The sequence below is a fragment of the Falco naumanni genome, chromosome 7, assembly GCF_017639655.2.
Source record: "Falco naumanni isolate bFalNau1 chromosome 7, bFalNau1.pat, whole genome shotgun sequence".
Classification (NCBI taxonomy): Eukaryota; Metazoa; Chordata; class Aves; order Falconiformes; family Falconidae; genus Falco; species Falco naumanni.
In genome coordinates this window covers 16,292,399-16,312,957 of record NC_054060.1, presented here as the reverse complement: position 1 = coordinate 16,312,957, position 20,559 = coordinate 16,292,399, and the positions used below count along the sequence as shown (strand labels likewise).

The following is a 20,559-nucleotide window of genomic DNA, read 5'->3' as shown; positions in this document are numbered from 1 at the left end:
TTTAGAAGCACAGTGTCACCGAAACCTTGAACTTAATACCCCTCTGTGACATCCAGGCACCTTGAAGGGATTAATGGATTTGGGAACATCTACGCCTGCAGAACCTTGTCTTGCAAATGTGCTGGAAAAATACCTCTGCTGCAGCGTGTGATACAGCCATGACTGGGCCCGGCTGCACGCTCTCCCCAGCACATGTGCTGGTTTCACTAAGGCCAGGACTCAGGCCTTGCATGCTAAGGAGAGAGATGCAGCGCGAAATAAAAAAGCATAATTAATACTTCACACTAGCATATACATCTATACAGAGCAATGGTTTTGTATGTGGTTCTGCTACTGCCTCTGTGGGGTGGGGGTCTTTTGGCGGGGGGTTAGTAGGTTTGGGGTTGTGTTGTGTTTTTAAAAATTGAATGATGGTACTAATAAAGTAGATTCTTTGGCTAAAAAGCAAGCTCAGCAGTATACAGTTGAAGTTATAACTGTATATATATTATATATATAGTTTAATTTATACAGAAACTGTCACCTCTGGCTTATCTTAAATCGTGTTACGTTTCTGAATGTCACTGTTGAAGCACTTGGCTCAGCGCTCGGAGAAGGCAGGGCAGTGCGTTCTGCCTCTTGGCCTGCCCGGGCTGGGGCAGAGCCAGGCTGGCTTCTTGCAGCTGCCGGGGGGGGGGGGGGGGGGCTGAGTTGTTACCCTTCGGTGCTGCTAGGGCAGCTACAATAAAATGCAAACAGCTCCTCGGCCTTCAGCTCGGCACGGTGTGAGGTCACGGTTCAGCTCGCTCCGGCACTATCCCATCAGCCCACACAGGTTTAGTTAAATTAATTTAAACATAAGGAGGAGTTCTGGAATGGACCATTCCCTGAAATAAAAGTAATTTATTTAACTTACAAAGGGAAAACTAAACAATGACATTTACTCATCTTTCTTTTCATACTTCTCCTACATCACAGCCTGCAATTTAAAATCACCTTTGGAGAAAGGTGCTTTTTATTCTAGTATATTTTACAACACAGCACAGACATCAAAATTTTCATTGGAGGAATAAGACAGTTTGTTAACATTTAAATATGCAGACATCCGTTCCAGTCTCTTAAGAACATATTTTTTGTTTACAACAGAAAAATACATCCGACAACAGTAGCTAGTTATATTACAAGCAAACAATATTGAACTCTGCATAGTTTATACAATATACTGTGGTAATAATTCAATTACCAGTTTTATCCACTATTTACTAACTGGCCACATAAAGCCTGACATTCATCTGAAATGTGGCATTATACGTTCCATTGGTATTCTTTTAACAGCTTCATTTAATGAAGTTATTTTCTGGATAAATGAATTTCAAAACTAAAAGCTGGTTAGAATTCGTGGATGTCTTCACTACAAACACTTAGTGCTTACAGTACATTCCTAAAGTAAAGGCAGGTGTCCAATAGAAAATGGAGTTGTCAGAAGGAAAGGACAATAGTGTGCAAATTAAAACCCATTGCATTTAAAAATGTGTTGATGTGCAAGTTACAGTATCAAGTGTGTATTAATACTAACTGGGAAAAAAAATATCTCCACATAAAATGATACATGTCTCACAGTACATTCTTGATTGCACGTTCCACAGCATTTGCATCCATTACACTTTCTTATGAAAATCAAATACACTGAGTACCCTTAATTAAAACTAAACTATTTTACAATGAGGAGTTGTACACATGCTTCAGGTAGTGGGAAAATTGAATAAAAATAATCAGAATCACATCAGAAATGCTTACTGACTTGTAGAGCCACAGTGCTTGTTAAGTGACTGACAGCTGTCAGAATCTTTACAATACACTTACTAAACGCAGTTGAGAGTTACTGAGCGATAACCCCATCTAAGCCTGACTGTGCTGGGTTTAATTCTTTATTTTTACAGTCGTGCATTTCCACCCTGGTGATCCTTGTGGGCATACTCAAAACACACCTGTTGAAAAAGTGGTTTGTGTTTGTTTGTTTATTTTTTTTTTAATCTTTCCCCATCATACTTAATGCTGCAGTAACTGCTTTGAAAGGAAACGACATTTCCTTTCCACAGTGGGTATCACTGTGTTTTTAGCTACTTAAATGGACATTATATAAAAACAGGATTAGCTCACAATGCTACAGAATGTCAAAAATGCCTGAAGGTACATTGAAAGCACTGGGAAGAACCCGCATTTTCAGTGTGCCGTCTGCTCCACAGGAGAAGATACGATTGCCTTGCACAGTTTCAATCTGCGTGACACCAGCACCGATATTTCTGAAAATGGACTGCTTAGCGTGCTCATTTTTAAATGAATGAATTAAATTATAGCCAGTCAGTCTCCACACCTGTATCAAAAGAATGACAAATGACAAAAGGAGATTAAGTTTAGGATTTGTGTTTTTTTTCTGTTCCACATTGCTGGCTGCTCTAAACCCTACTCAAAGAGAAAAGGTATTTTTTGTTGTCGATTAGCAACAATTGCAACAAGTCCAAGAGTCTTGAGAGGCTCCTGCAGAAGCACAGGCCAGACAGCAAGAGGCTGCCTTGATGTGGACCAGCTGGTACATGGCCTGGTGATGCTGCCCTGTGTCCCCTGGTCAATAGTGCCCCTCCCAGGATCCCCCCCCCCCGCCCCGAAAGCTGCAGAAATTGACAGGTTGCATTTTTATCAGAGATAACTCTTGTCAGCTTTCCAGCAGCTGGAAAAGCTTTCCTGCTAAGGAATGCTGCTGAGCATAAGCTGCGTAATTAATGAGAGCAGTGGCACGGCTGGCTGAGCTGCCTGCTGTGTCCCTAGTTGCGGGAGCCCCCATCAGGACCGGGCCACAAAGCCTGCAGAGGCACAGAAAGCCCACACAACAGTATGCGGTCCGGCCAAAAGCAAAAAACCTGCTCCCACCTTCTCTCTGCCATCTCCTTCTATTTCTTTCCTTTAGTATTCAGGAAATAAGCCCTTTAAAACAGGGACTGTATTTCCGTGTTGGTTTTTTTGGTTGTTGTTCCTTGCTACTGTAACATCTCAGTAGCTGCATGGGGGTACAGTATCAGAGAACAAACAGAACCTGGCGCTACAAAAACTTTACACAATACTGAAGTTGCCGAGCGCCCCCTGCGTTCCAAAGAGAGACAGCCAAAGGCAAAACCAGGACATTTTTAAGAGAGAAAAGTCAAGATTTCAAAATAATGCACTTCAAGTTCAGTCACGTAGCTTTAAAAAGACTGTTTAATCTTTAGCAAAGAACTAAACCTACTTGCTTTAGAAGGGTATTAGTATACTGAAGTTTAAATTATAAACTTTCTACACGTTGTAAGGCAAACATCGCGTATATCAAATGTAGGTTTGGGTTTTGGGGGTTTGTTTTTGTTTTGTTACTGCATTCATCTGGCTATTTACAGCGTGCTGATCAACTGACATCAATATCAGCTGAACGCTCTCCTATACGGCTGAGCGCCTCGAGACTTTCCTTACCTTCATGTTACCTTCTGCTGAGCCCGTGACAAAGTAGTCCTCAGAAGGATCCAGTGCAAGGGCCTTAACGGCAGATTCATGCGCTTGGAAGGTGTAAAGGATTTGCCTCTGTCTGATATCAAAGATGCAGACGTATCCCTTCCTGCCTCCAGAAATCAGCAGCTGGTGTTTAGGCGCATACTGAAGTACTGTGGCACCATGATCATGGCAAGTGAAGGCTGAAGAAGAAGGATGTCGGGATTTAATAGATTTGAAACTGTAAGTAGTTTTTGACCTTAAAATTCACTTCTTCTGCAAATTGTTATCTGAATATTTTCTAACTTGACAGATATGTTCCTTCATTTGGGTAATGTCATATCAGCTGACAGCTTTCTGCTCTCATAAGAGCTACACAGATCTAATGCACAAAGCAAGCATGACAGGCAGTCTTAATTTATTTTATAATACAGGCACATACCTGAATTTCAAAAATTCACCATATTATGTTCAATTAAATTCCCGAGTTAAAAGGATAGCATAGCTACAAATTTAAATTAAGTATTAATTACGTTATAGATATTTACTATATTCTAATTTCCTAACCTGTTTTTCACAGGAGCCCTGACTCAGTCTCTTTAAAATGAGGCTGAACTCCTGTGCAATCTGCTAGTTCTAAAATACAAATCTCAGAATGCACCTGTTGCTTAAAGTCCTGCAGTTGTTTGCACATGTTAAGATAGATGAATTTGCTCTTTTAAAAGCCCAGGATATTATATTTGCATTTATGCATATTTTTCTTTCATAAAGCAACATGCTAGAATTTTGCTTTGTTTTTTTTACATGAAAAAGAAATTATTGAACTTGGTCAAATAGACACAAACATCTTTTCAGGCACCCAGCCCTAAGCCAAGGGCAGCAGACAGAAGGAGTTGCTTCTACTATTACCTACAGCTGCCTCTTCCTCTGTGCTCCAGCAGAGTACTGGATATCTTAATTCAGTGACAGTTTAAGTGAAAGCCTGCATACCGGTAAGAGTTCAATAATGCAGCCTTAACTGCTCAGCTGTTAATATCTTTTTCAGGATGTATTCAGGTATTTCAGACTTCGTTAATAGTGTTGGAAAACCAGCTTCGTGTATGGTTGACCTCCTTTCTTCATACTTTTCTATACAGAGCAGACTAACATCATGCTAGAGACTATACACCACGAGTTCTGGTGTAGGCATTAGCATGCAACATGTATCTACAACAGTTGCCCAGTGAAAATTTTTCCCCTTGCCCCAAATGCATACACACACTGTATTTCCTTAGCCAATAAGAAGTAGAGGTTTAATTTTCACTGCAGCACTTACCGTGTATAAGACTGTTACCAGACGAAACCAAAGTGTCCCAGAGGCACACATTCCTGAGGGGGAGGGCGGAAAAAGTCATTACAGCCTGTTCCGAAGTGGTTCATGGGGTGACATGAGCTAGAAAGTGTCACATTCTGTGTCAGCGCCTAGACAGCAGGACTGAACAAGGAGGCCCTTGACTCTCTGCAGTCATTGGAGAGCATGTGCAAGGAGTTAAGAGCTTTAATTCCGTGCTCTTTCATGCTTCTTAGCGGAATTATGCTTTCTACCTTTAGGATGTGAACTAATCCTAGGCTGTACCAAGAAATTACAGAAGCTGTTCTTTTCGGAGAAAAAGAATGATCTTGCCTTTGCTGAACGTATTTCTCCCCCCAGCAACAGCATCACGCCAGACTAGTGACATTTGGAATACACTTTGAAAAAACTGGTTAACTGTTGACCACTCCTCACAAAAAGTAAATTTGGGAAACAAGAAACGGAAGGAATGATGTTGAAATAAATCATCTGGCAAGTTCAAGCTGTAACAAAGCTCAGAACACTGAGCCTTAAAATGTCAGCCACACGTTAACGCACAAAAGCTAACGAGTTATGGAGGTGAATGGGTAGATTTGGTGAAATTCCTCATTGTTTCTTTAAACACACCTGTTATCATTGGACTGTCCCGATGTAGCAACTAGACTTGAAGAGGTTATAAATGCAAAGTCACTTGTGGTTTTACTGTGGCACTGCCAACTCTGTTAAAAAAACAAACCAAAAAGATGCAATCTTACCAGTTGTAGCCTGCATTAGAAGTTACTATCAGTAACTGCAGTCTTAAATGTTGACAGCCTGACAGGCAATACAGTTTGAAACCTCAGGGAATGGAGCAATGGATTACAAAGCCAGTGCAAAATAAAAAGATACTAAAATAAGAAGTAAACTATAACAAATCCACAACAAAGTGTATCATAACAACCTGAATTTCAAATTAAGCATGGTCTTTCATGTACTGCTAAGAAGCAGTGAAAAGAACTGAAGATTTTGACTGAGTCTTGAGATCGTAAAGTCATCACTGTCAGCTCTGATTTTTAATTTAATCATGGATAATACTGAAGTAGTATTTGTAATTACATTGCAGTTTATGGTTATCATGCAATCAGTTTTCCAAAGACGCATCATGGAAATTCTACAAAGTTGTTTTGATAAAGTATGTCAATGAAAAAGCAGCAAAATCAAAAACATTTCAGTGAAACTCTTTACACTCTTGGCCTGTCTGAAGTCTCAAAGACTTAACTTTCCTCTTTACAAAGAAAAAAAATAAAAATTTCTGTTTACTTACCAGATAGGGCTTAGGATTTGATGTGGTTTGGTTTACTTGCCAGATACTCAGAAATCCTTCACCATCAGCAACACCACACTGCCAGGAACAAACCGCATTCGTTAGCGTAACGTACTGGTTATGGGATGCTTACTTTGTGAGAGTAAACAGCTGACTTCAGGAAAAAACCCACCAAACCACTGACTATCATCAACGAGCATCAGGTATAAAAAAGTAGTTGAAGCCAAGTGAGTTCAGAGCTGATTGTTTAATGATTATTTAATGATTGATTCTCTCCCACATACTTCACTCTTTTCTGGAAATGGAGGCTTTTTAAGTGTGGAAGCTTACCTTTCAAATCCTAACGTCAAATCTAAAGCTCACAGAGGCATTGTTACTCCATGACCCTACTTGATAATGCTTAGTAATGTAAGGTGCGTGACAGCGTGCCATAAACGCGGTAAGAACGATTACGGAAGGACTATGCTGTATCAGGAACGGTAAAATGACTGAGCTTTATTTGTAAACCATAACGCATAACAATTAATACTGTATATTCTATACAGCATATTCTACACCTGTAAGTATTTTAAAAATGTTTTAAGAAATACTTATAATTTTTTTTTAATGTTTCCTCCTTTTAGTAAGGTTTCACAAGTCCTGCCTGAGTGACCTCCACATGAAACAGTGGGGACTATTAGTACATCTTAAGTTCTTGGTTAAAATTGATTCCCACATGATGTTAAGATTGCAGTATCTCAAAACATAATCAAACCACTAATTTTTTAAAAAAGTTTAAATGAGATTTTATGCTGCCTGAAAATAGGTATGCTGGGAGATACTTTATATTTCAAACTAATTCTAAACTTTGCTGGTTTATAGCTATCTTACAGTCACAGCCAAACTCCTTTAATTCACTTTTTATGGCTTTTAACTATAATGAAGTTAAATAGTTTCTCAGTGAGAAGACCTGCTAAAAAAACAGAATGGGCAACATGAAATACTGAAGAGGTGGGTATTCCTCCCAATTTTCTTCTTTGTCCGCTCTGTTTTCTGCACCTCATATACCTCAGAGAGTCATTTCTGGCCAAATTGTATGGCTCTCTTCTACTCTTTCTGCTCTCCGCTGCACTGGAGTATACTTACATTCTTCAACTAATAGGCTGCATTTTATATATCTGTATCTTCTAGTCATGCATTCTGTCAAAACTTTATCTTGGCCAGAATACAAAGTATGAAGCACTTCTAGAAGAGCCGTTCCTAGATTGATACAAGTTTGCTTCTACAAAGTAAGTTAGTTCAGTGTGTTTTTTTAATAGGTTTAATTTAAAAAGGTCATCAATTGGATTCGATCAAAATCCAAATCCAAAATCAGAACAGATTTTAGAACAGGGAGAACAAGAAGTCTGAAAATGCAGCAAATGGGATATGGGATAGCAGTGTGAAGCTGACAGAAGAGAAAGGAGAGAATAAGGGTCAGAGTCTTATTACAAAGCTTCCATACACAGTCGTGATACGATACTGCTTATGCCATCGTTCTGGGACATCTCAGCGGTTGTGTGTGTCACCAGTTAAGCTGTTTGAGAGGTCACAGTGCAACCAAAGATTTCCTTATGAATGAAAGAAAAGGGAAAATCCTAACTGTTGTACTTACCTTATTGCCCTGGGAATTAAAATACATTCTTGTAACCCTAGCGTTCCCAGCCTGCCGGAAGCACACCAGTTGCTGGGGCCTTGTCCACTCAAACATGCGAACGCTACCATCTTGTGCTCCTGTAAGATCTGAGATTATAGGATAGGTGTTCATTAACGCTGCAGTATTTTATAGAAAATTATCTACTCCATACTATTAAGTGTGATTCACTTACAATACTGATGGACTGGATGTGAAGCCATCCTCTTGACGTTATTCAGATTTCTTTTAATAAGCTTCGTATAAAACAAAATTAAAATAATTTGGAAAAAAGACACAAACACACTCTTCAATGTTGTTTACACTACTACATGGTGAGTCTCCCCCAATTAAAAAAAGCCTGTTAAGCTAACATTCTTTGTACCTAGTGACGTGTAGTTGCAGTATAGTAACTAAAGCCTGTTTACGAGAGGTTTTTAAACATGAAAGTTCAAATAGTATTAACGTTACCCTCTATTATACAAAGGACTTAAGCACAGGTTGGGGTACATACTTTTGATATTAGTCCCAATGTGAGTATTTTAGTTTGGGATTGTTCCGGTTTTGATTGGCTTGCTTTGTTTTCTTTTGTCCCCAGAAATTCCAGGTCCTACCTCAGAGTTCCCACAATAAAAGAGAAACCCCTGACTTTCCCATTATTGTTTATACCACGATAACTCTATGCCACGATATACAAGGAAATGCTTCGCTTGGCCACCTTTTTGGCTGGGCCTCGGTCATCGTAGGCCTTTTACATCAACACTGACCTAACAGCATGACTAGTGCACACTAGGTCTCTCTACTGACCAATACACTAAACAAGTAACAGTCTCCCGAGCTGCAGGTGACACAAGTACTTACCACACCAGCGCCAGTGCTGGTCTGGCCGCTGCCCAGCCACGGCATAGATGAAGATGGTTGTATTTGATTCACTCCAAAAGAGGGTGCAGTTGACTGAGTGAGCGTTGTGGTAGAACCACGGAAGTCAATATCATCAGAACTGTAAGAGAACAGCAGTGCTCTGCTTTAAACAAACATTCCTTTGCTACCAACGCTGTTTGCTTATCTCATTATCAAGAGCCTAATGGCAGCGCGTAGGGAAAGTGATTATAACAAGACTACAAATTGGTAATTCCTGCACTTACATTGTGTAAACGCTTTCCACGTGCTCCAAAGCGATCAGTATTTAACCTCAACAGGTAAGGTTTAACTGATGATCCCAGCTGTGGTAGAGGGATGTTGCTCCCTTGAGCAGAATAGTGTTGGAATATTCCTGACCTGCCTGTCCATACGTGTATCTGTTCTGTGCAATGGTGTGTGGTATAGACGAGTGCTTGCTGCAGCCGATACATTCACAGTTCTGGGCACAATAATGGAGGAGGCAGTAATTTGGGTGGTTGCATTATGCAACTAGCACCAACTACTGCAACTAGCCTCAGTGCTGCAGTGATGCAACTGCAGCGTTTTTAAGGTAGCACGTCTTTTATTAGCTTATGCACTGTGGGATTTTACTTCACTGTGCAGCACAGACATGCCCAAAATACTCAAACTCCTCAAAACTGTATTTTCTCCATGAGTAAAACAAAGACGGTAATTGTTCTTTTGCCTTTCCTCACTCTTTCGTAAAACAATCTGAAATCTACTGAAGAGGAGTGATTCACTTTTTTTGTGTGACCCACCTCTGCTTACACAGGTATTGTACATGCAGCCTCACAGCAGAGCCATGCTCTTGAATACCACCACAAAAAACGATCCTACCTTTTAGACTCTCGGTCATATTCTTCTCCAATCCATATAAATGACTGAGCAGCCAGCAGAGCCGAAATATCAAGTTCTTGAACGTCATGCGTAGATGCCAAAACAATTTCATTGCTGTTTGCCTATGCAGCACAAATAGAAAATTTATGCTAACTATAATTAAGATGTTTTTATTACTGTAGTATTTGTACAGTTTTCTTCTTGCAGTATTTGAGGCTTACCTTATTAACTGCAAATGCCATTATCATATCTGATTCTTTGTGAATGATTTTTGCTTTCCCTCCGGGGTAGCCAAGATCTGCTTCAACCTACAAAACATGTATAAGCAATTTCAAGTAGCATGAAAATCCATTTTGTCATAGATATATTCAGACTGCAAAAATCTATACAGAATTCATGCAAGAAAAGTTCAGTGGCCTCAGCATTGTTTAGGAAGCTAAACTTTAGACTTCTCATACTCTTTGGTGTTCTAGAAGCCAAAAGTTATTATTTGAGTGTAAGAAACACAAAGTTGTGTGTGCAATGCTATTTACAAGGTGTTCACTCATCCCAATTATCAGGACATCCGAAGTTAATTCGCTGATTAAAAGCGTGCCACACAGACTACACAGAACACATAGCTTCTGTTAGTCACATTAGAGAAAGAAAAGCCAGTTCCACAGAACTTTTAAGAATGTGCTAGAGGTTTGGGAGAAGGGATACTACCTTGTTTTTGTGATCTTCTGCTACGCAGTTTTGTTTGACCTGCTCCACACGATCTTCTACAGACTACATAACATCACACAGTCACAAACACAAAACACATGCACAAACAAATATAAAAAAAGAATGAAACATTCCAAACTAGATTTTTAAAGGCCACTCTGTCAGTAAATGATGACAAATGTATTTTTAACTTTTTATAAAAGGCACAGAAACTAAGACAGGAATCTAAACAAACTCACTTAAAATGTAATGCCTCCTAGATGAACACAAAATGTATGATAGAGTAAATAAATGGAGGAGTAATACACACACAAACTCCATACTTACAGGAATTCTTAAAGACATTAAATAGTATACTGTATTTCCCATGGTACTTATGTGTTGGTTTAAATTTTCAGTTAGAACTCCTCACAGTTGTAACTGGTACAATTCGTAAAACCCCATATTATATATTACTATATAATATTACTTTTATATGTATATATTACTCATGCATATATACATATACACAAAGTAATAGCTTATTTAAATTTCTTTTTCAATATGACACACAAAAATATTCAAATTTATTTACTTATTACTGTTATTGCAAGTGTTCTGTTTCTATATTAGGACAATATTCAAATACATAAAGGTAAGGTGAGATATGTCTTGTTTAAAAATATTCGGTTAAGTTGGTATTTCAATAAACAATGTGAAAGTCATGTTGAGTTAAAAAAAAATCCAGATGCTGTTAAATGAAAGAAAGAAAACTGAAATGCCAACAAAAAAAAGGAAAGAAAAATTAAAAGAAATACTGAAGAGACTGAGGTACAGTTATAATTGGGTTCTTTTCAAAAAAAGTTACATCCTTTGTTTACCTCACTTTGCTTTCTTTTCTTTGTGAATATATATCTTATGAAAGTCTCCTGAAGAAGTTCTTGCTTCACAAGAAAATGCCAGAGCCTTTTTGCTGGAAGAGCCGAATAATCCTTTGATCTGGATAGAACAAGAAGGGAAAAAAAAAAAAAAAGAAAGGAAAAAGCGTCAATGTAATTAAAGCTGGACAGAAAAAAAAAGATAAAGAAAGACTGAACTTCAGGTGCATTTGAGGAAAAACCCACCAAGTTTAAGCTCTAATTGTTCAAGTATCAAGAGAATTTTTTTTTTTGCATTTTTAAAATTCCACAGTATGTTAATAACTTCCAAGTACTACAGTTTAACCTGCTGACTTGCCTTTATGCCTATATTTGCACTCTAATAAAACTGTTTTTATGTTGGAATTATGCTGGCCCTTCAGAATTTTTCTACATTTTTCTTTCAGTATCCAAAATAATTCACAAATACTTAGCTTATATATGAGCCAACTAAAATTCATTGCCTCAGATGTAAGGACAAATATCTTTGAAAGAAACAGTGCATGTTTGTAGGGATATTTTAATAAAACAAAATTCTATAGCAGTATCAATCATGCAAATCCAAAGTCATATATAATGAGCAAACCTGAAGTTGTATTTTAGTATATTTAGAAAAGCAATCTATTTTTCAGCTGAAAACATAGTTCGCTATCTGTGTTTAAAGATACCTGCAAGCACGACATTGGTCTAAACACAGGATGATTGGCTTTACAAGGATCATACTTCAATTTTCTCTCCTCCTCCTGACATCTGCATGTATTATTTTCTTAATTATTTAATTAATTCTTAATATTCTTTTCTTTTGTTGCTGAGCTAGGGTAGGAGACAGCTGCTACTGGAAGAACAGTCAAAGAGGTTGAATATGGTCTTCCCAGCAGCAGCTATTGCCCTTAATTTGTAGTCCTCGAAGCTCAGCTCTTATTTTCCTTTCTTGCTGCAGTTTTGAAAGGTGCAGCAGAATGAGGAAAGGCTGCTGTGGGAGACAGCTGCATAAGAAGGAACAAAGGGACGTGGGAAAGTGGTTTCTGTACAGCATTGGCTAGACCCAAGATCTAGGCAACCTTCCTTTGGCTGTTTAACTTTAGATGGAAACAGCCTCTAGCGTTTCAATGATTAAAGAACGTGGTTTTGCTAGAAAAACCCACACTTACTTGAATGGTGTGTTTTCAGGTTCAATCATTGCTTTATTGCGGAGAATAGCTGGTCCTGCACCTACGCCAAGGTCACTAGGGTAAGTATTGATGTAGTTCGGTGGTGGGCCTTCGAACTGATCCATTCTATCTTGAAGAATCTGTTCCCAGTGTTCCAAGTTTTTTATTACAGCAATGCCCAGCGGTGATGTTACAGGCAGATCTAAAGAGAAATATTAACAAACTAAGGCTTAGAGGAAAAAAAGGATAAATCATTTAAATTACAGTGTGTATAAAACCCCAGAATAATAGAACCATTAAAAAAAATCTTGAAAGGAAATGTACTTGTTGGCAATTGTAAGAAATACTGTATTGAATTATTTAAATTTAAAAATGAAAATGAAAAACCAAGAAAACCACTTATACAGAAAAATAAAATATGAAGCAGAATTTAACATACCCGTGAATTCCAGACCAGCAATGGGAAAGAAATTCTTAACATTGTGCAGAACTAATTTTACCATTGTCAGATGCAGAAGAGCCCAGCTGTATAAAAAGAATAGATCTAGTTGTGTTAAAACAACATTAACAGTTATCTGCACAATATTTTTATCCTTCTACCAAATTTACAGATTAGAGAAACAGTGTAGATGCTTCACTGAGATTTACCAGACCCATAAAGCTACTTATATCTCAACTATGCAACATAAGGGTGCCTCTGAGGGCACCTTGCTGCAACAGATGGCATCCTCTTTCCTCTTTTAAAAATCCCACACTACTGTACTCTTCCCCCAGATAAAAGAGTGTGCAGGGGCCTCTGCAAGACCGAGTATTAAATACAAGCCCCCTGAAACACCTCCTGAAATTCTCCATGAAATCACGATGAATATAGATGAGACAATTACTTGAGTTTGGCATTCATGGCAGAAGCTTCCACACTGAAAGAGTCTCACAGATGTTAAAGATACAAATCCTGTACAGTAAAGCTGTCCGAACTAATGAAAGGCCTGAAGAACACAAGAGAGCCGTCATTTTTCTCCATTATTACAATGCTGAGATTATCCACATTATTTCATTTTATCTTGTAATATTTGCTCTTTTATGTGTTCTATTTAATCTGGCCCTCATTCAAAGACTAAAGACCATGCTTGAATCATCAGCCTAAACCATCATTCTAGAGCTGGCATTGTGGTACCTACCTCATGTTCTTAAAAATGTCTTAAAAATGCAGATAGGGATTTTTTGTGTTTTTCCCCTCACCAAAAAAGAGTGAACCACACAGCCTTGACTTCCTAATCCTGTTTGTTGCTTTGTGTTTGGGTTTTTTTTTTGTTTTGTTTTTGGTTTTTTTTTTTTTTTCCTTTGGCAGTAAATGGGGAACTGTTACTGTGATGAGAATTTGTCACTTCCATAATCCCACTACCACAAATACTTACATCCACAGTTTTAAATTATTTTATTTAATCTGGACAGTGCAGAGGATCTGTATTTTCTTTAATTTGGAAGCAAAGGTAAGCACATAACAAAGTATTCTAAAATAGTGGAAATTTCTGCTAACCTGTAAGAATTGGCATCTTTGTGTTCCTGGATCTGTATATCAGAGAGGAAAGCATCATCTTCTTCCTCATCACTGTGAATGCTTTCATCAGAATCATATATAACACCGCTGTCTGATAAAGGAAGAAATGGCTGCAACGCAAAATAAAAGCCTGCTATAAAAGCAATTTTCTGATATTTTAATATTCAACTCTTACTTTAGTTATCACTGTCACAGAGCGTAAATGACAACAACTTAACCTATAAATAAGTTTCCCTAAAACATAAAAAAGTAGAAAGGGAAAAAGCGTTAATCCCTATTATGGGCAAGAGACATGTTTTGTAAGTAATAGGCTTGTAGGCTCTTCATCTTTTATTACAAGGGTAATATTCTGCAGCTCACTACAAAACCCCTCCAAATTTTCACATTATTTTTGTCGTCCTTTAAAAGTTAACAGAGAAGAAATATGCTTTTAGGAACTTTTATGAGAATCTTCCATTTTCAATTACCTTTGCCATAAAATAGTCCCACATGCTGAGTTCTGGGGGGATAAACTTTTCTTTGTAAGAGGGTCTCTCTGCCGGTACAGGTGGTGGTACGGTGCTATCCTTTACTGGTCTTCCTGGCACTAGCATCCTCATGTTAAACCGACGGCGATGTTTATCCATTTCTTCTGATGGAAGAGGTGGTGCTAAATTCAAGTAATTTCAAAAGCTGATACTAATATTGCATCTTTAGAAGCGGTGGCCGCATTTTATGATTGAAGCAACTAAAACTGTTGTTACTGGTACTAATTTCTACTGGTTCAGAAATCAAAGCCAGCCTAAATAAAGTAAGTGTAATCATACAAAAGTTCACATGATAAATTCAGTAACGATGGCATTTATACATTGGATAAATCATGAGAAATACATTTTATTGTCTGGATTAAAAGCTACACCCCCTAAGAACTTAAGTAAAAAGCTTTTAGCTGAAAAATGTCTCTAGAAAAAAATTAAGAAATTTTGTTGAGAAATAAAAATAATAGATACAATTTCACTAACTGTAAACTGCACAAGTAGCAGTAGTTACTTAAAATATAAACCAAGGACCTCTCTAGTGAAGAAAATTTGAAATTAGACAACTGAAGTCTATTTTAAAAGTGTTACAATTTAAAATGTCTTAATAGTTATCAAAATATTAATGGGGAATTTGTTTTTCAAAGTGTTATTGGCAAAGCAACACTGGAGATCACACTTACTTTATTACAATGGAACTAGGTATTTAAAAACTTTTTTTAAAAAAAGCCACTACTAACATTCATCTACACTGCAAGTTTTTACAAACCTTCATTACCATCCTCTGAAACATCAGAAGCTGTAGCAGCTTGCAGGTTAAAGGAAAACAGAATACATCTCAAATGAAGACATGACTTTATATAAAATTATTCATATTAACATCTTGTGAAAATAACTGCCCTAAATGAGTTTAAGTTATTCCATGAATGACAAATATCTGTTGTGCATACTTATTCGGTGCATTGCCTCATTACTGTTTTGTTTTATATTCCTGGTATAGAACATCTGATTTTTGCATATATTTCAAGCCTATCATTGTTTCCAAAGTCTGTGTGGCAGGATTTTCAGTATTGTTGCAGTGTTAAGTCTATGACAAATGGTTGTCCTTGCCTTTGCCTCCAGAGGCTGAATTCAATCTTCACTTGTGCTTTTCCTCATGCAGTATATTAAGACACGCTCATCTGTCTTTGCAAAATTCCTGGGTTTAGTTGGAGCTTACATATGCATGAACCATTCTTCTGACAGAGAAGGTTGATATGTCTGCTCTGTGGTCTTATGCAAGGTGAAATCGTGTCTTGCAATAAAAATTGGTTTCAGAAATACTGTTTCACCATTACTGCAGTCGTTAAACAGTAACGGTGACCCCTCACATGCAGAAACCCATAGGTATTAACGCTGATTTATATAATCTATTTTTTCACTAAAAATTATGACTTAAAGTTCTGAAAAGTGTTATAAGTAAGCATCTAAAGGTGATATTAGCAATATAACTGTACAGTTTTCATGGCAAATTAAAAATGTGCAGTTGTCCTTTGTAACGGCACCCAGCAAGACTAATATTTTTTCTGCTTTTTAATTAACGTAAGTTTTCTTGCTAGTAGATATTTAAATTCTGCTTGCTTGGGTTTTGTCTATAAAAGGAAGGAAATCCCTTCTGCTACATTGCTAAAAGGTAAAAAAGGCAAATCACTTAGTATGACCTTTAGAGAACAAAGTACCTGGAATGTTTTCCGACTGTCTTCTAGGTTTTACAAGAAGTTTCACTCCTCCACCAAAAACTGCAGCCCACATTCGACTGTTCAAAGGGTGGGCTGCTAGTCGAAATAATTCATTACATGAATTTGTTGCAAGGGCATGTATAAGGAGACTCAGGTAGACAGCTACAACGGCTTCACAAAGCAGGATGTTTAACTTGGGTTGATCTTCATCCTGAGCTGAACTTAAGAGATTTATAAGTGAACTCACACCTGCAAAGAGAAAAGAGGAAAAGTTCTGTGTTGAATGAGTAGGAGTACAAATGGAGAGAAAAAAAAAAAAAAAAAAAAAGGGAAATGTTTCACCTCTATGCTTTATGTTAAACATATACTACTAATAGCCACGTGACTTTTATTCAGGTGAAGTATACTATTAGTATTTTTCCTAAAATCATAGAGATCAAAATTAAAAAGCACCTTCTTGGGCGTGGGACTTCTGCATTGTAACTCTCTGCAAATACTATGGGCGGTTCAGTTTGCCTGTGAAATTCCTGCATTGTTTCCACAGCCGACCTCAAAATACTAATTTATGCTCATAGATTGGGAGCAGTTGTTTTGGTGGCTGCACCAAGCACAGATGTCAGAGTACTGCAGAAACACCCAACGGAAATAGCTTTGCTAGGTGGTGAGGCAGATTGGAGGAAAACATTTTAGAATGACAAATTATCAGCTTATTGAGTTTATCCTAAAGGTCACGGTCTCTTCTTCCAGCAAGATATTTGCCATATAGGAAGTTTATCGTTTTGATACATAAAAAAGTTAAAGGCTATTATTAATTTGAGAATTAAATCAGAAACACTTATCCATCACTGATCATCCATCGTATTACAGGACAGTGAAATAATTTTGAGATGTGGTGCTAAAAGTAACCTTATTTTTGTCTCACCAGGCCACTGAGCAGGAGATGAGTTTGGAGTTGCATGCTCCTCAATACTTTCTGTCCTCAGTCTGCGTCGATCACTCAAAAGCAGTCCTTGATAAACCATCCCTGTAAACTGATTTGCTTCTGTTTGACTGCTAAATACAAATTAATATATTTTTCTGATGAGAATCTATTTTAGAATATTTTTGTAATAAAGTATTAGTATATACACATGCTTCTCATTTTAATCAGAAAACACAACATTTAAAATTCTATAGGACTAAGTCAAGAACTTTATAATTTTACAGTATACAAAATGCATCTTCTTATTAAAACTCAAACTGTTTCCATGTGGCACTACCAATCTGAATATTATATGCATAGCTCCAGATTGAAAAAGGCTTTTTCAAAATTTTTGATAATGTATTTGTTCTGAAGAAATTTTTTTAAAATGTTTTTACAGCGTTCTCTTCCAGGTACGGTTTGGGATATAAACTAACTGCAACCTGACTTCAGTTAGCTCAAATATTTCCCCTGCACCCCTATTTGGCAATGAATATGCTGTGGAAAATAGCATTCAAATATTTTTCAGAAGCATCCCAAGTGAGAGTGATACCAGATTTTCCTATTATTTACTGGAAAATATCTGAACGATTGGTGTTGTTTTATCAGTGTAGAACTGCTCTGGCATATCAAAGCTAGCAACAAGCATGAAGAATTTCCACCGTGGATACGCAAAGCATACTCAAATGTAGGACTGCAAGAAAACTTCTGTTTTTACCTGTAGCTGTGGCTGTCACATAGTGCTTGATAAATGGATGCAGAAAGTGAAGCTGCTAAAGAATGAAGTGTGTACACCTAAAATAGAAAGAGCCAATAAGCCATACATAAGTTACATCTAACAGGTGAGTAAACTGCAACTCTTTCTAAACAGCACTGGCAATGTGCTGTTCAGGAATGTAGTTTTAATCCAAGTTCAGCAAATAGTAACTGAATGTTACTTGAAGTTTACATACAGTACTTAGAAAATCACAACTGCTTGTTCAAGATCATTTGATTGCAGCCAAATCCTTCGAATATTAGGTCAAAATAATTAACTTTAATACACAACTGCTGCAATGGATGCAGGAATAATTAATATGATATTTTATTATATTTTATATTAATTTTAATATATTGTATGTTATACTGAAGGAATGATTAATATAATAACGAAAAGCTCCTGGAAGCTGTATTATATAACATTGCCGTTCAGCATAGTAGTAGTTGCTCAGTATGCATAAAATACAAAAGTTTCTGTAAACGTTGTATCATGTGTTATCTGTAATCTCTTTGCTACCTCAGTTACTTATAAATTTCCAGAAGTCTCCAGCAGTAACAAGAATAATACTATTACTGCCTCACAATGCAATGGGAACACTCCAGTTCTTAAACAGAAGGAATACAAGGATTTCTTGGAACTTCTGATGAAATCCACAGTGTGGAAAAAATGGTACTGACAAACTGTTAAACATGTAAACATTTTTTGTCCCACCCTGTGTTCATTTTCATCATTTCCTACCATCTTTCCATTTAATCAAATGCTAGGCCTTAGATTAAAACGATGAATTATCTAAGTAGTTGCTTTTGAGTTAGCAGGTGTCAGCTCTTCTGAATTCTCTTTTAAAAGAAAATGCATGTGAAGTATGAGCCCTTAAAGAAAGACGCTTGCTGTAGCATAATGCGGGATGGAAAAGGAGAGAAAATGAGATGTAAATTAGCTTTTAGAAACTTAACTGCCTTGCAGTGAGAAAACCCATTTAGTTTCTTAATTTTTCCCTACTTTTATTTAGTCAATAGAAATTTAAATTAATATTTTGAATACGAATACTGACTTAAATGTACAAAATAACAGTTTAGCTTCTTATTAATTAACTGGGTCATAGCCTCAGTCTCCTTGGCTTTCTTCCCCCTCTATTTGCTGAATCTGAATAAAGTTTATTCACCCTCAAGTATGGAATCAGGTAAAGTGAGTCACCACAGTTCCTTAAAAACCAGTACACTTGAGGAAATTCGCACTAGAGTGAGGTTTATAATATCTATATTAAAGGAAGGTTATAATGTCACTTACAGTGTCCCATCTCTGCTTTCATTAATCTCCCTACAGGATTTGACCAGAATGATAATGTAATAATTACCTGACTTATATGATCGTGTTGTTTTAAGAGGCAAGGATTATTTACATTTGAAATAGTTTCCTGAGAAAGACCAGAATTTGGATGAAAGGGAACTATAACTGGATTAAAAAGAAAGCAAGCAGTTATCGAGAATTTTCAGTCTTGTGAAAGGTTAAGTGTTGAAAAGTTAACTCAAACACGTTTCGTTTTTCACATGCTCACTCCCCATGTTATAAAAAAGTCATTTTATATTTCCTGAAAGCTTTTCATTACCTTGACATCTTCAACATTAGGATGGGGCGGTGATTTCATCTGCACAATAGTGTAAAGAATATCATGGATGTGGTTGTTCAAATACAGCACAGGATTGGCTATCACCGTTTTTGTGGATGCTATGCTTGCAGAAAGCAATGGTAGTGTTGTGGGTAATGGTAGTGGAGACTGAAGTTGTTTTACAGTAGTTTCCTGTTTAAAAGAAAAGATTGTTTTTAAAATTATTGCTTTGAGAAAAAAAAAAGTTTAAAACCTGATGATTTTAAATCTTCAATTTTTTTCCAAGGTTATTTGTCATTTTTCACTCCTGTCTACTCAGTAGAGACAAGATTTTACTGTGACTGATCTCTAAAGTTAAGTTCTTATTTACTATAATAACATGGATCAGACTGGATAGCCAAGTTTGCTAGAACATTTTTTGATTTAGTGCAGGAGGATATCTTTATGTAGTTCATTACAAAGTGTTGGGATTGCCTATTAAGAAACACTAACTAGAAATGCACTTGCTGTAGCATAAATTGACATAGTACTCCCTGGTCTGAGTTAAATAATAAAAGTAAATTTGCACTAATCGGAGTTTCTCAAGTGGAAATAGACAGAAATTTTTTTTTATTCTTAAAAGTGTGTGCTTAGCCTAGTACCACCAAACCAGTGTCTACTGCTCCTGTTAGAAATGCGAGAAATCTAGGACTAGAGCAAGTTAAATGGCTTGCCCAGTATCAGATTACCTGCTGTAGTTCAGATTAGTCATTAACATACAAAAAGAGTAGTTTTCAGCAAATGAAACAAATGTAAAAAATGCCACCATATAGTATAAGGGAGCACAGCCCTGTCTGACTTGGTATTATTTGTTGAGCCTTGCAGCTAAGATCCCATTCCTTGTAGCTCCCTTACATGATTTGCGGAGGTGTAGGGAATGAGATTTTTGTCATATTTCAGCAACTGTGAGATTAATTTATTATATGGATACCCAAATATTGCGATCAAAATTATAATTTCATTGGAATACACGTATAATGCTGCAGGTATAAAATAAACAGCAACGTTCCTATTCCATTATTATATGTTGCCTAATCCTCAATGTCACATCAGATTCTTAAGAACCAAATAATCAGGATGTGGAGAAGCAGCACACTTAAATACCAAGTTCCTTCT

The 20,559-nt window shown here is 37.0% G+C and overlaps 1 protein-coding gene across 11 annotated transcripts in view; it reads right to left on the bottom strand.

Moving 5' to 3' along the window:
- Positions 1-862: 862 nt before the first annotated feature.
- Positions 863-20,559, bottom strand: part of DMXL2 (Dmx like 2) — a 55,066-nt gene continuing 35,369 nt past the window's right edge. Inside the window, exons 25-45 of one of the 11 annotated variants that reach the window (XM_040600402.1) lie at positions 19,405-19,596; positions 17,757-17,833; positions 17,000-17,130; positions 16,078-16,326; positions 15,129-15,167; positions 14,312-14,493; positions 13,824-13,954; positions 12,726-12,811; positions 12,287-12,488; positions 11,100-11,217; positions 10,240-10,302; positions 9,756-9,842; positions 9,535-9,656; positions 8,638-8,776; positions 7,973-8,033; positions 7,759-7,886; positions 6,126-6,203; positions 5,450-5,541; positions 4,808-4,860; positions 3,478-3,695; positions 863-2,353 (exon numbers count right to left, since the gene is read on the bottom strand). In XM_040600402.1, coding sequence (XP_040456336.1) covers positions 2,144-2,353; positions 3,478-3,695; positions 4,808-4,860; positions 5,450-5,541; positions 6,126-6,203; positions 7,759-7,886; positions 7,973-8,033; positions 8,638-8,776; positions 9,535-9,656; positions 9,756-9,842; positions 10,240-10,302; positions 11,100-11,217; positions 12,287-12,488; positions 12,726-12,811; positions 13,824-13,954; positions 14,312-14,493; positions 15,129-15,167; positions 16,078-16,326; positions 17,000-17,130; positions 17,757-17,833; positions 19,405-19,596 — 2,658 coding nt within the window. In that variant the 3' untranslated portion in view covers positions 863-2,143. The remainder of the gene's footprint in view (positions 2,354-3,477; positions 3,696-4,807; positions 4,861-5,449; positions 5,542-6,125; positions 6,204-7,758; positions 7,887-7,972; positions 8,034-8,637; positions 8,777-9,534; positions 9,657-9,755; positions 9,843-10,239; positions 10,303-11,099; positions 11,218-12,286; positions 12,489-12,725; positions 12,812-13,823; positions 13,955-14,311; positions 14,494-15,128; positions 15,168-16,077; positions 16,327-16,999; positions 17,131-17,756; positions 17,834-19,404; positions 19,597-20,559) is intronic. The other 10 variants (XM_040600404.1, XM_040600405.1, XM_040600403.1 and 7 more) reach the window with 10 other exon arrangements.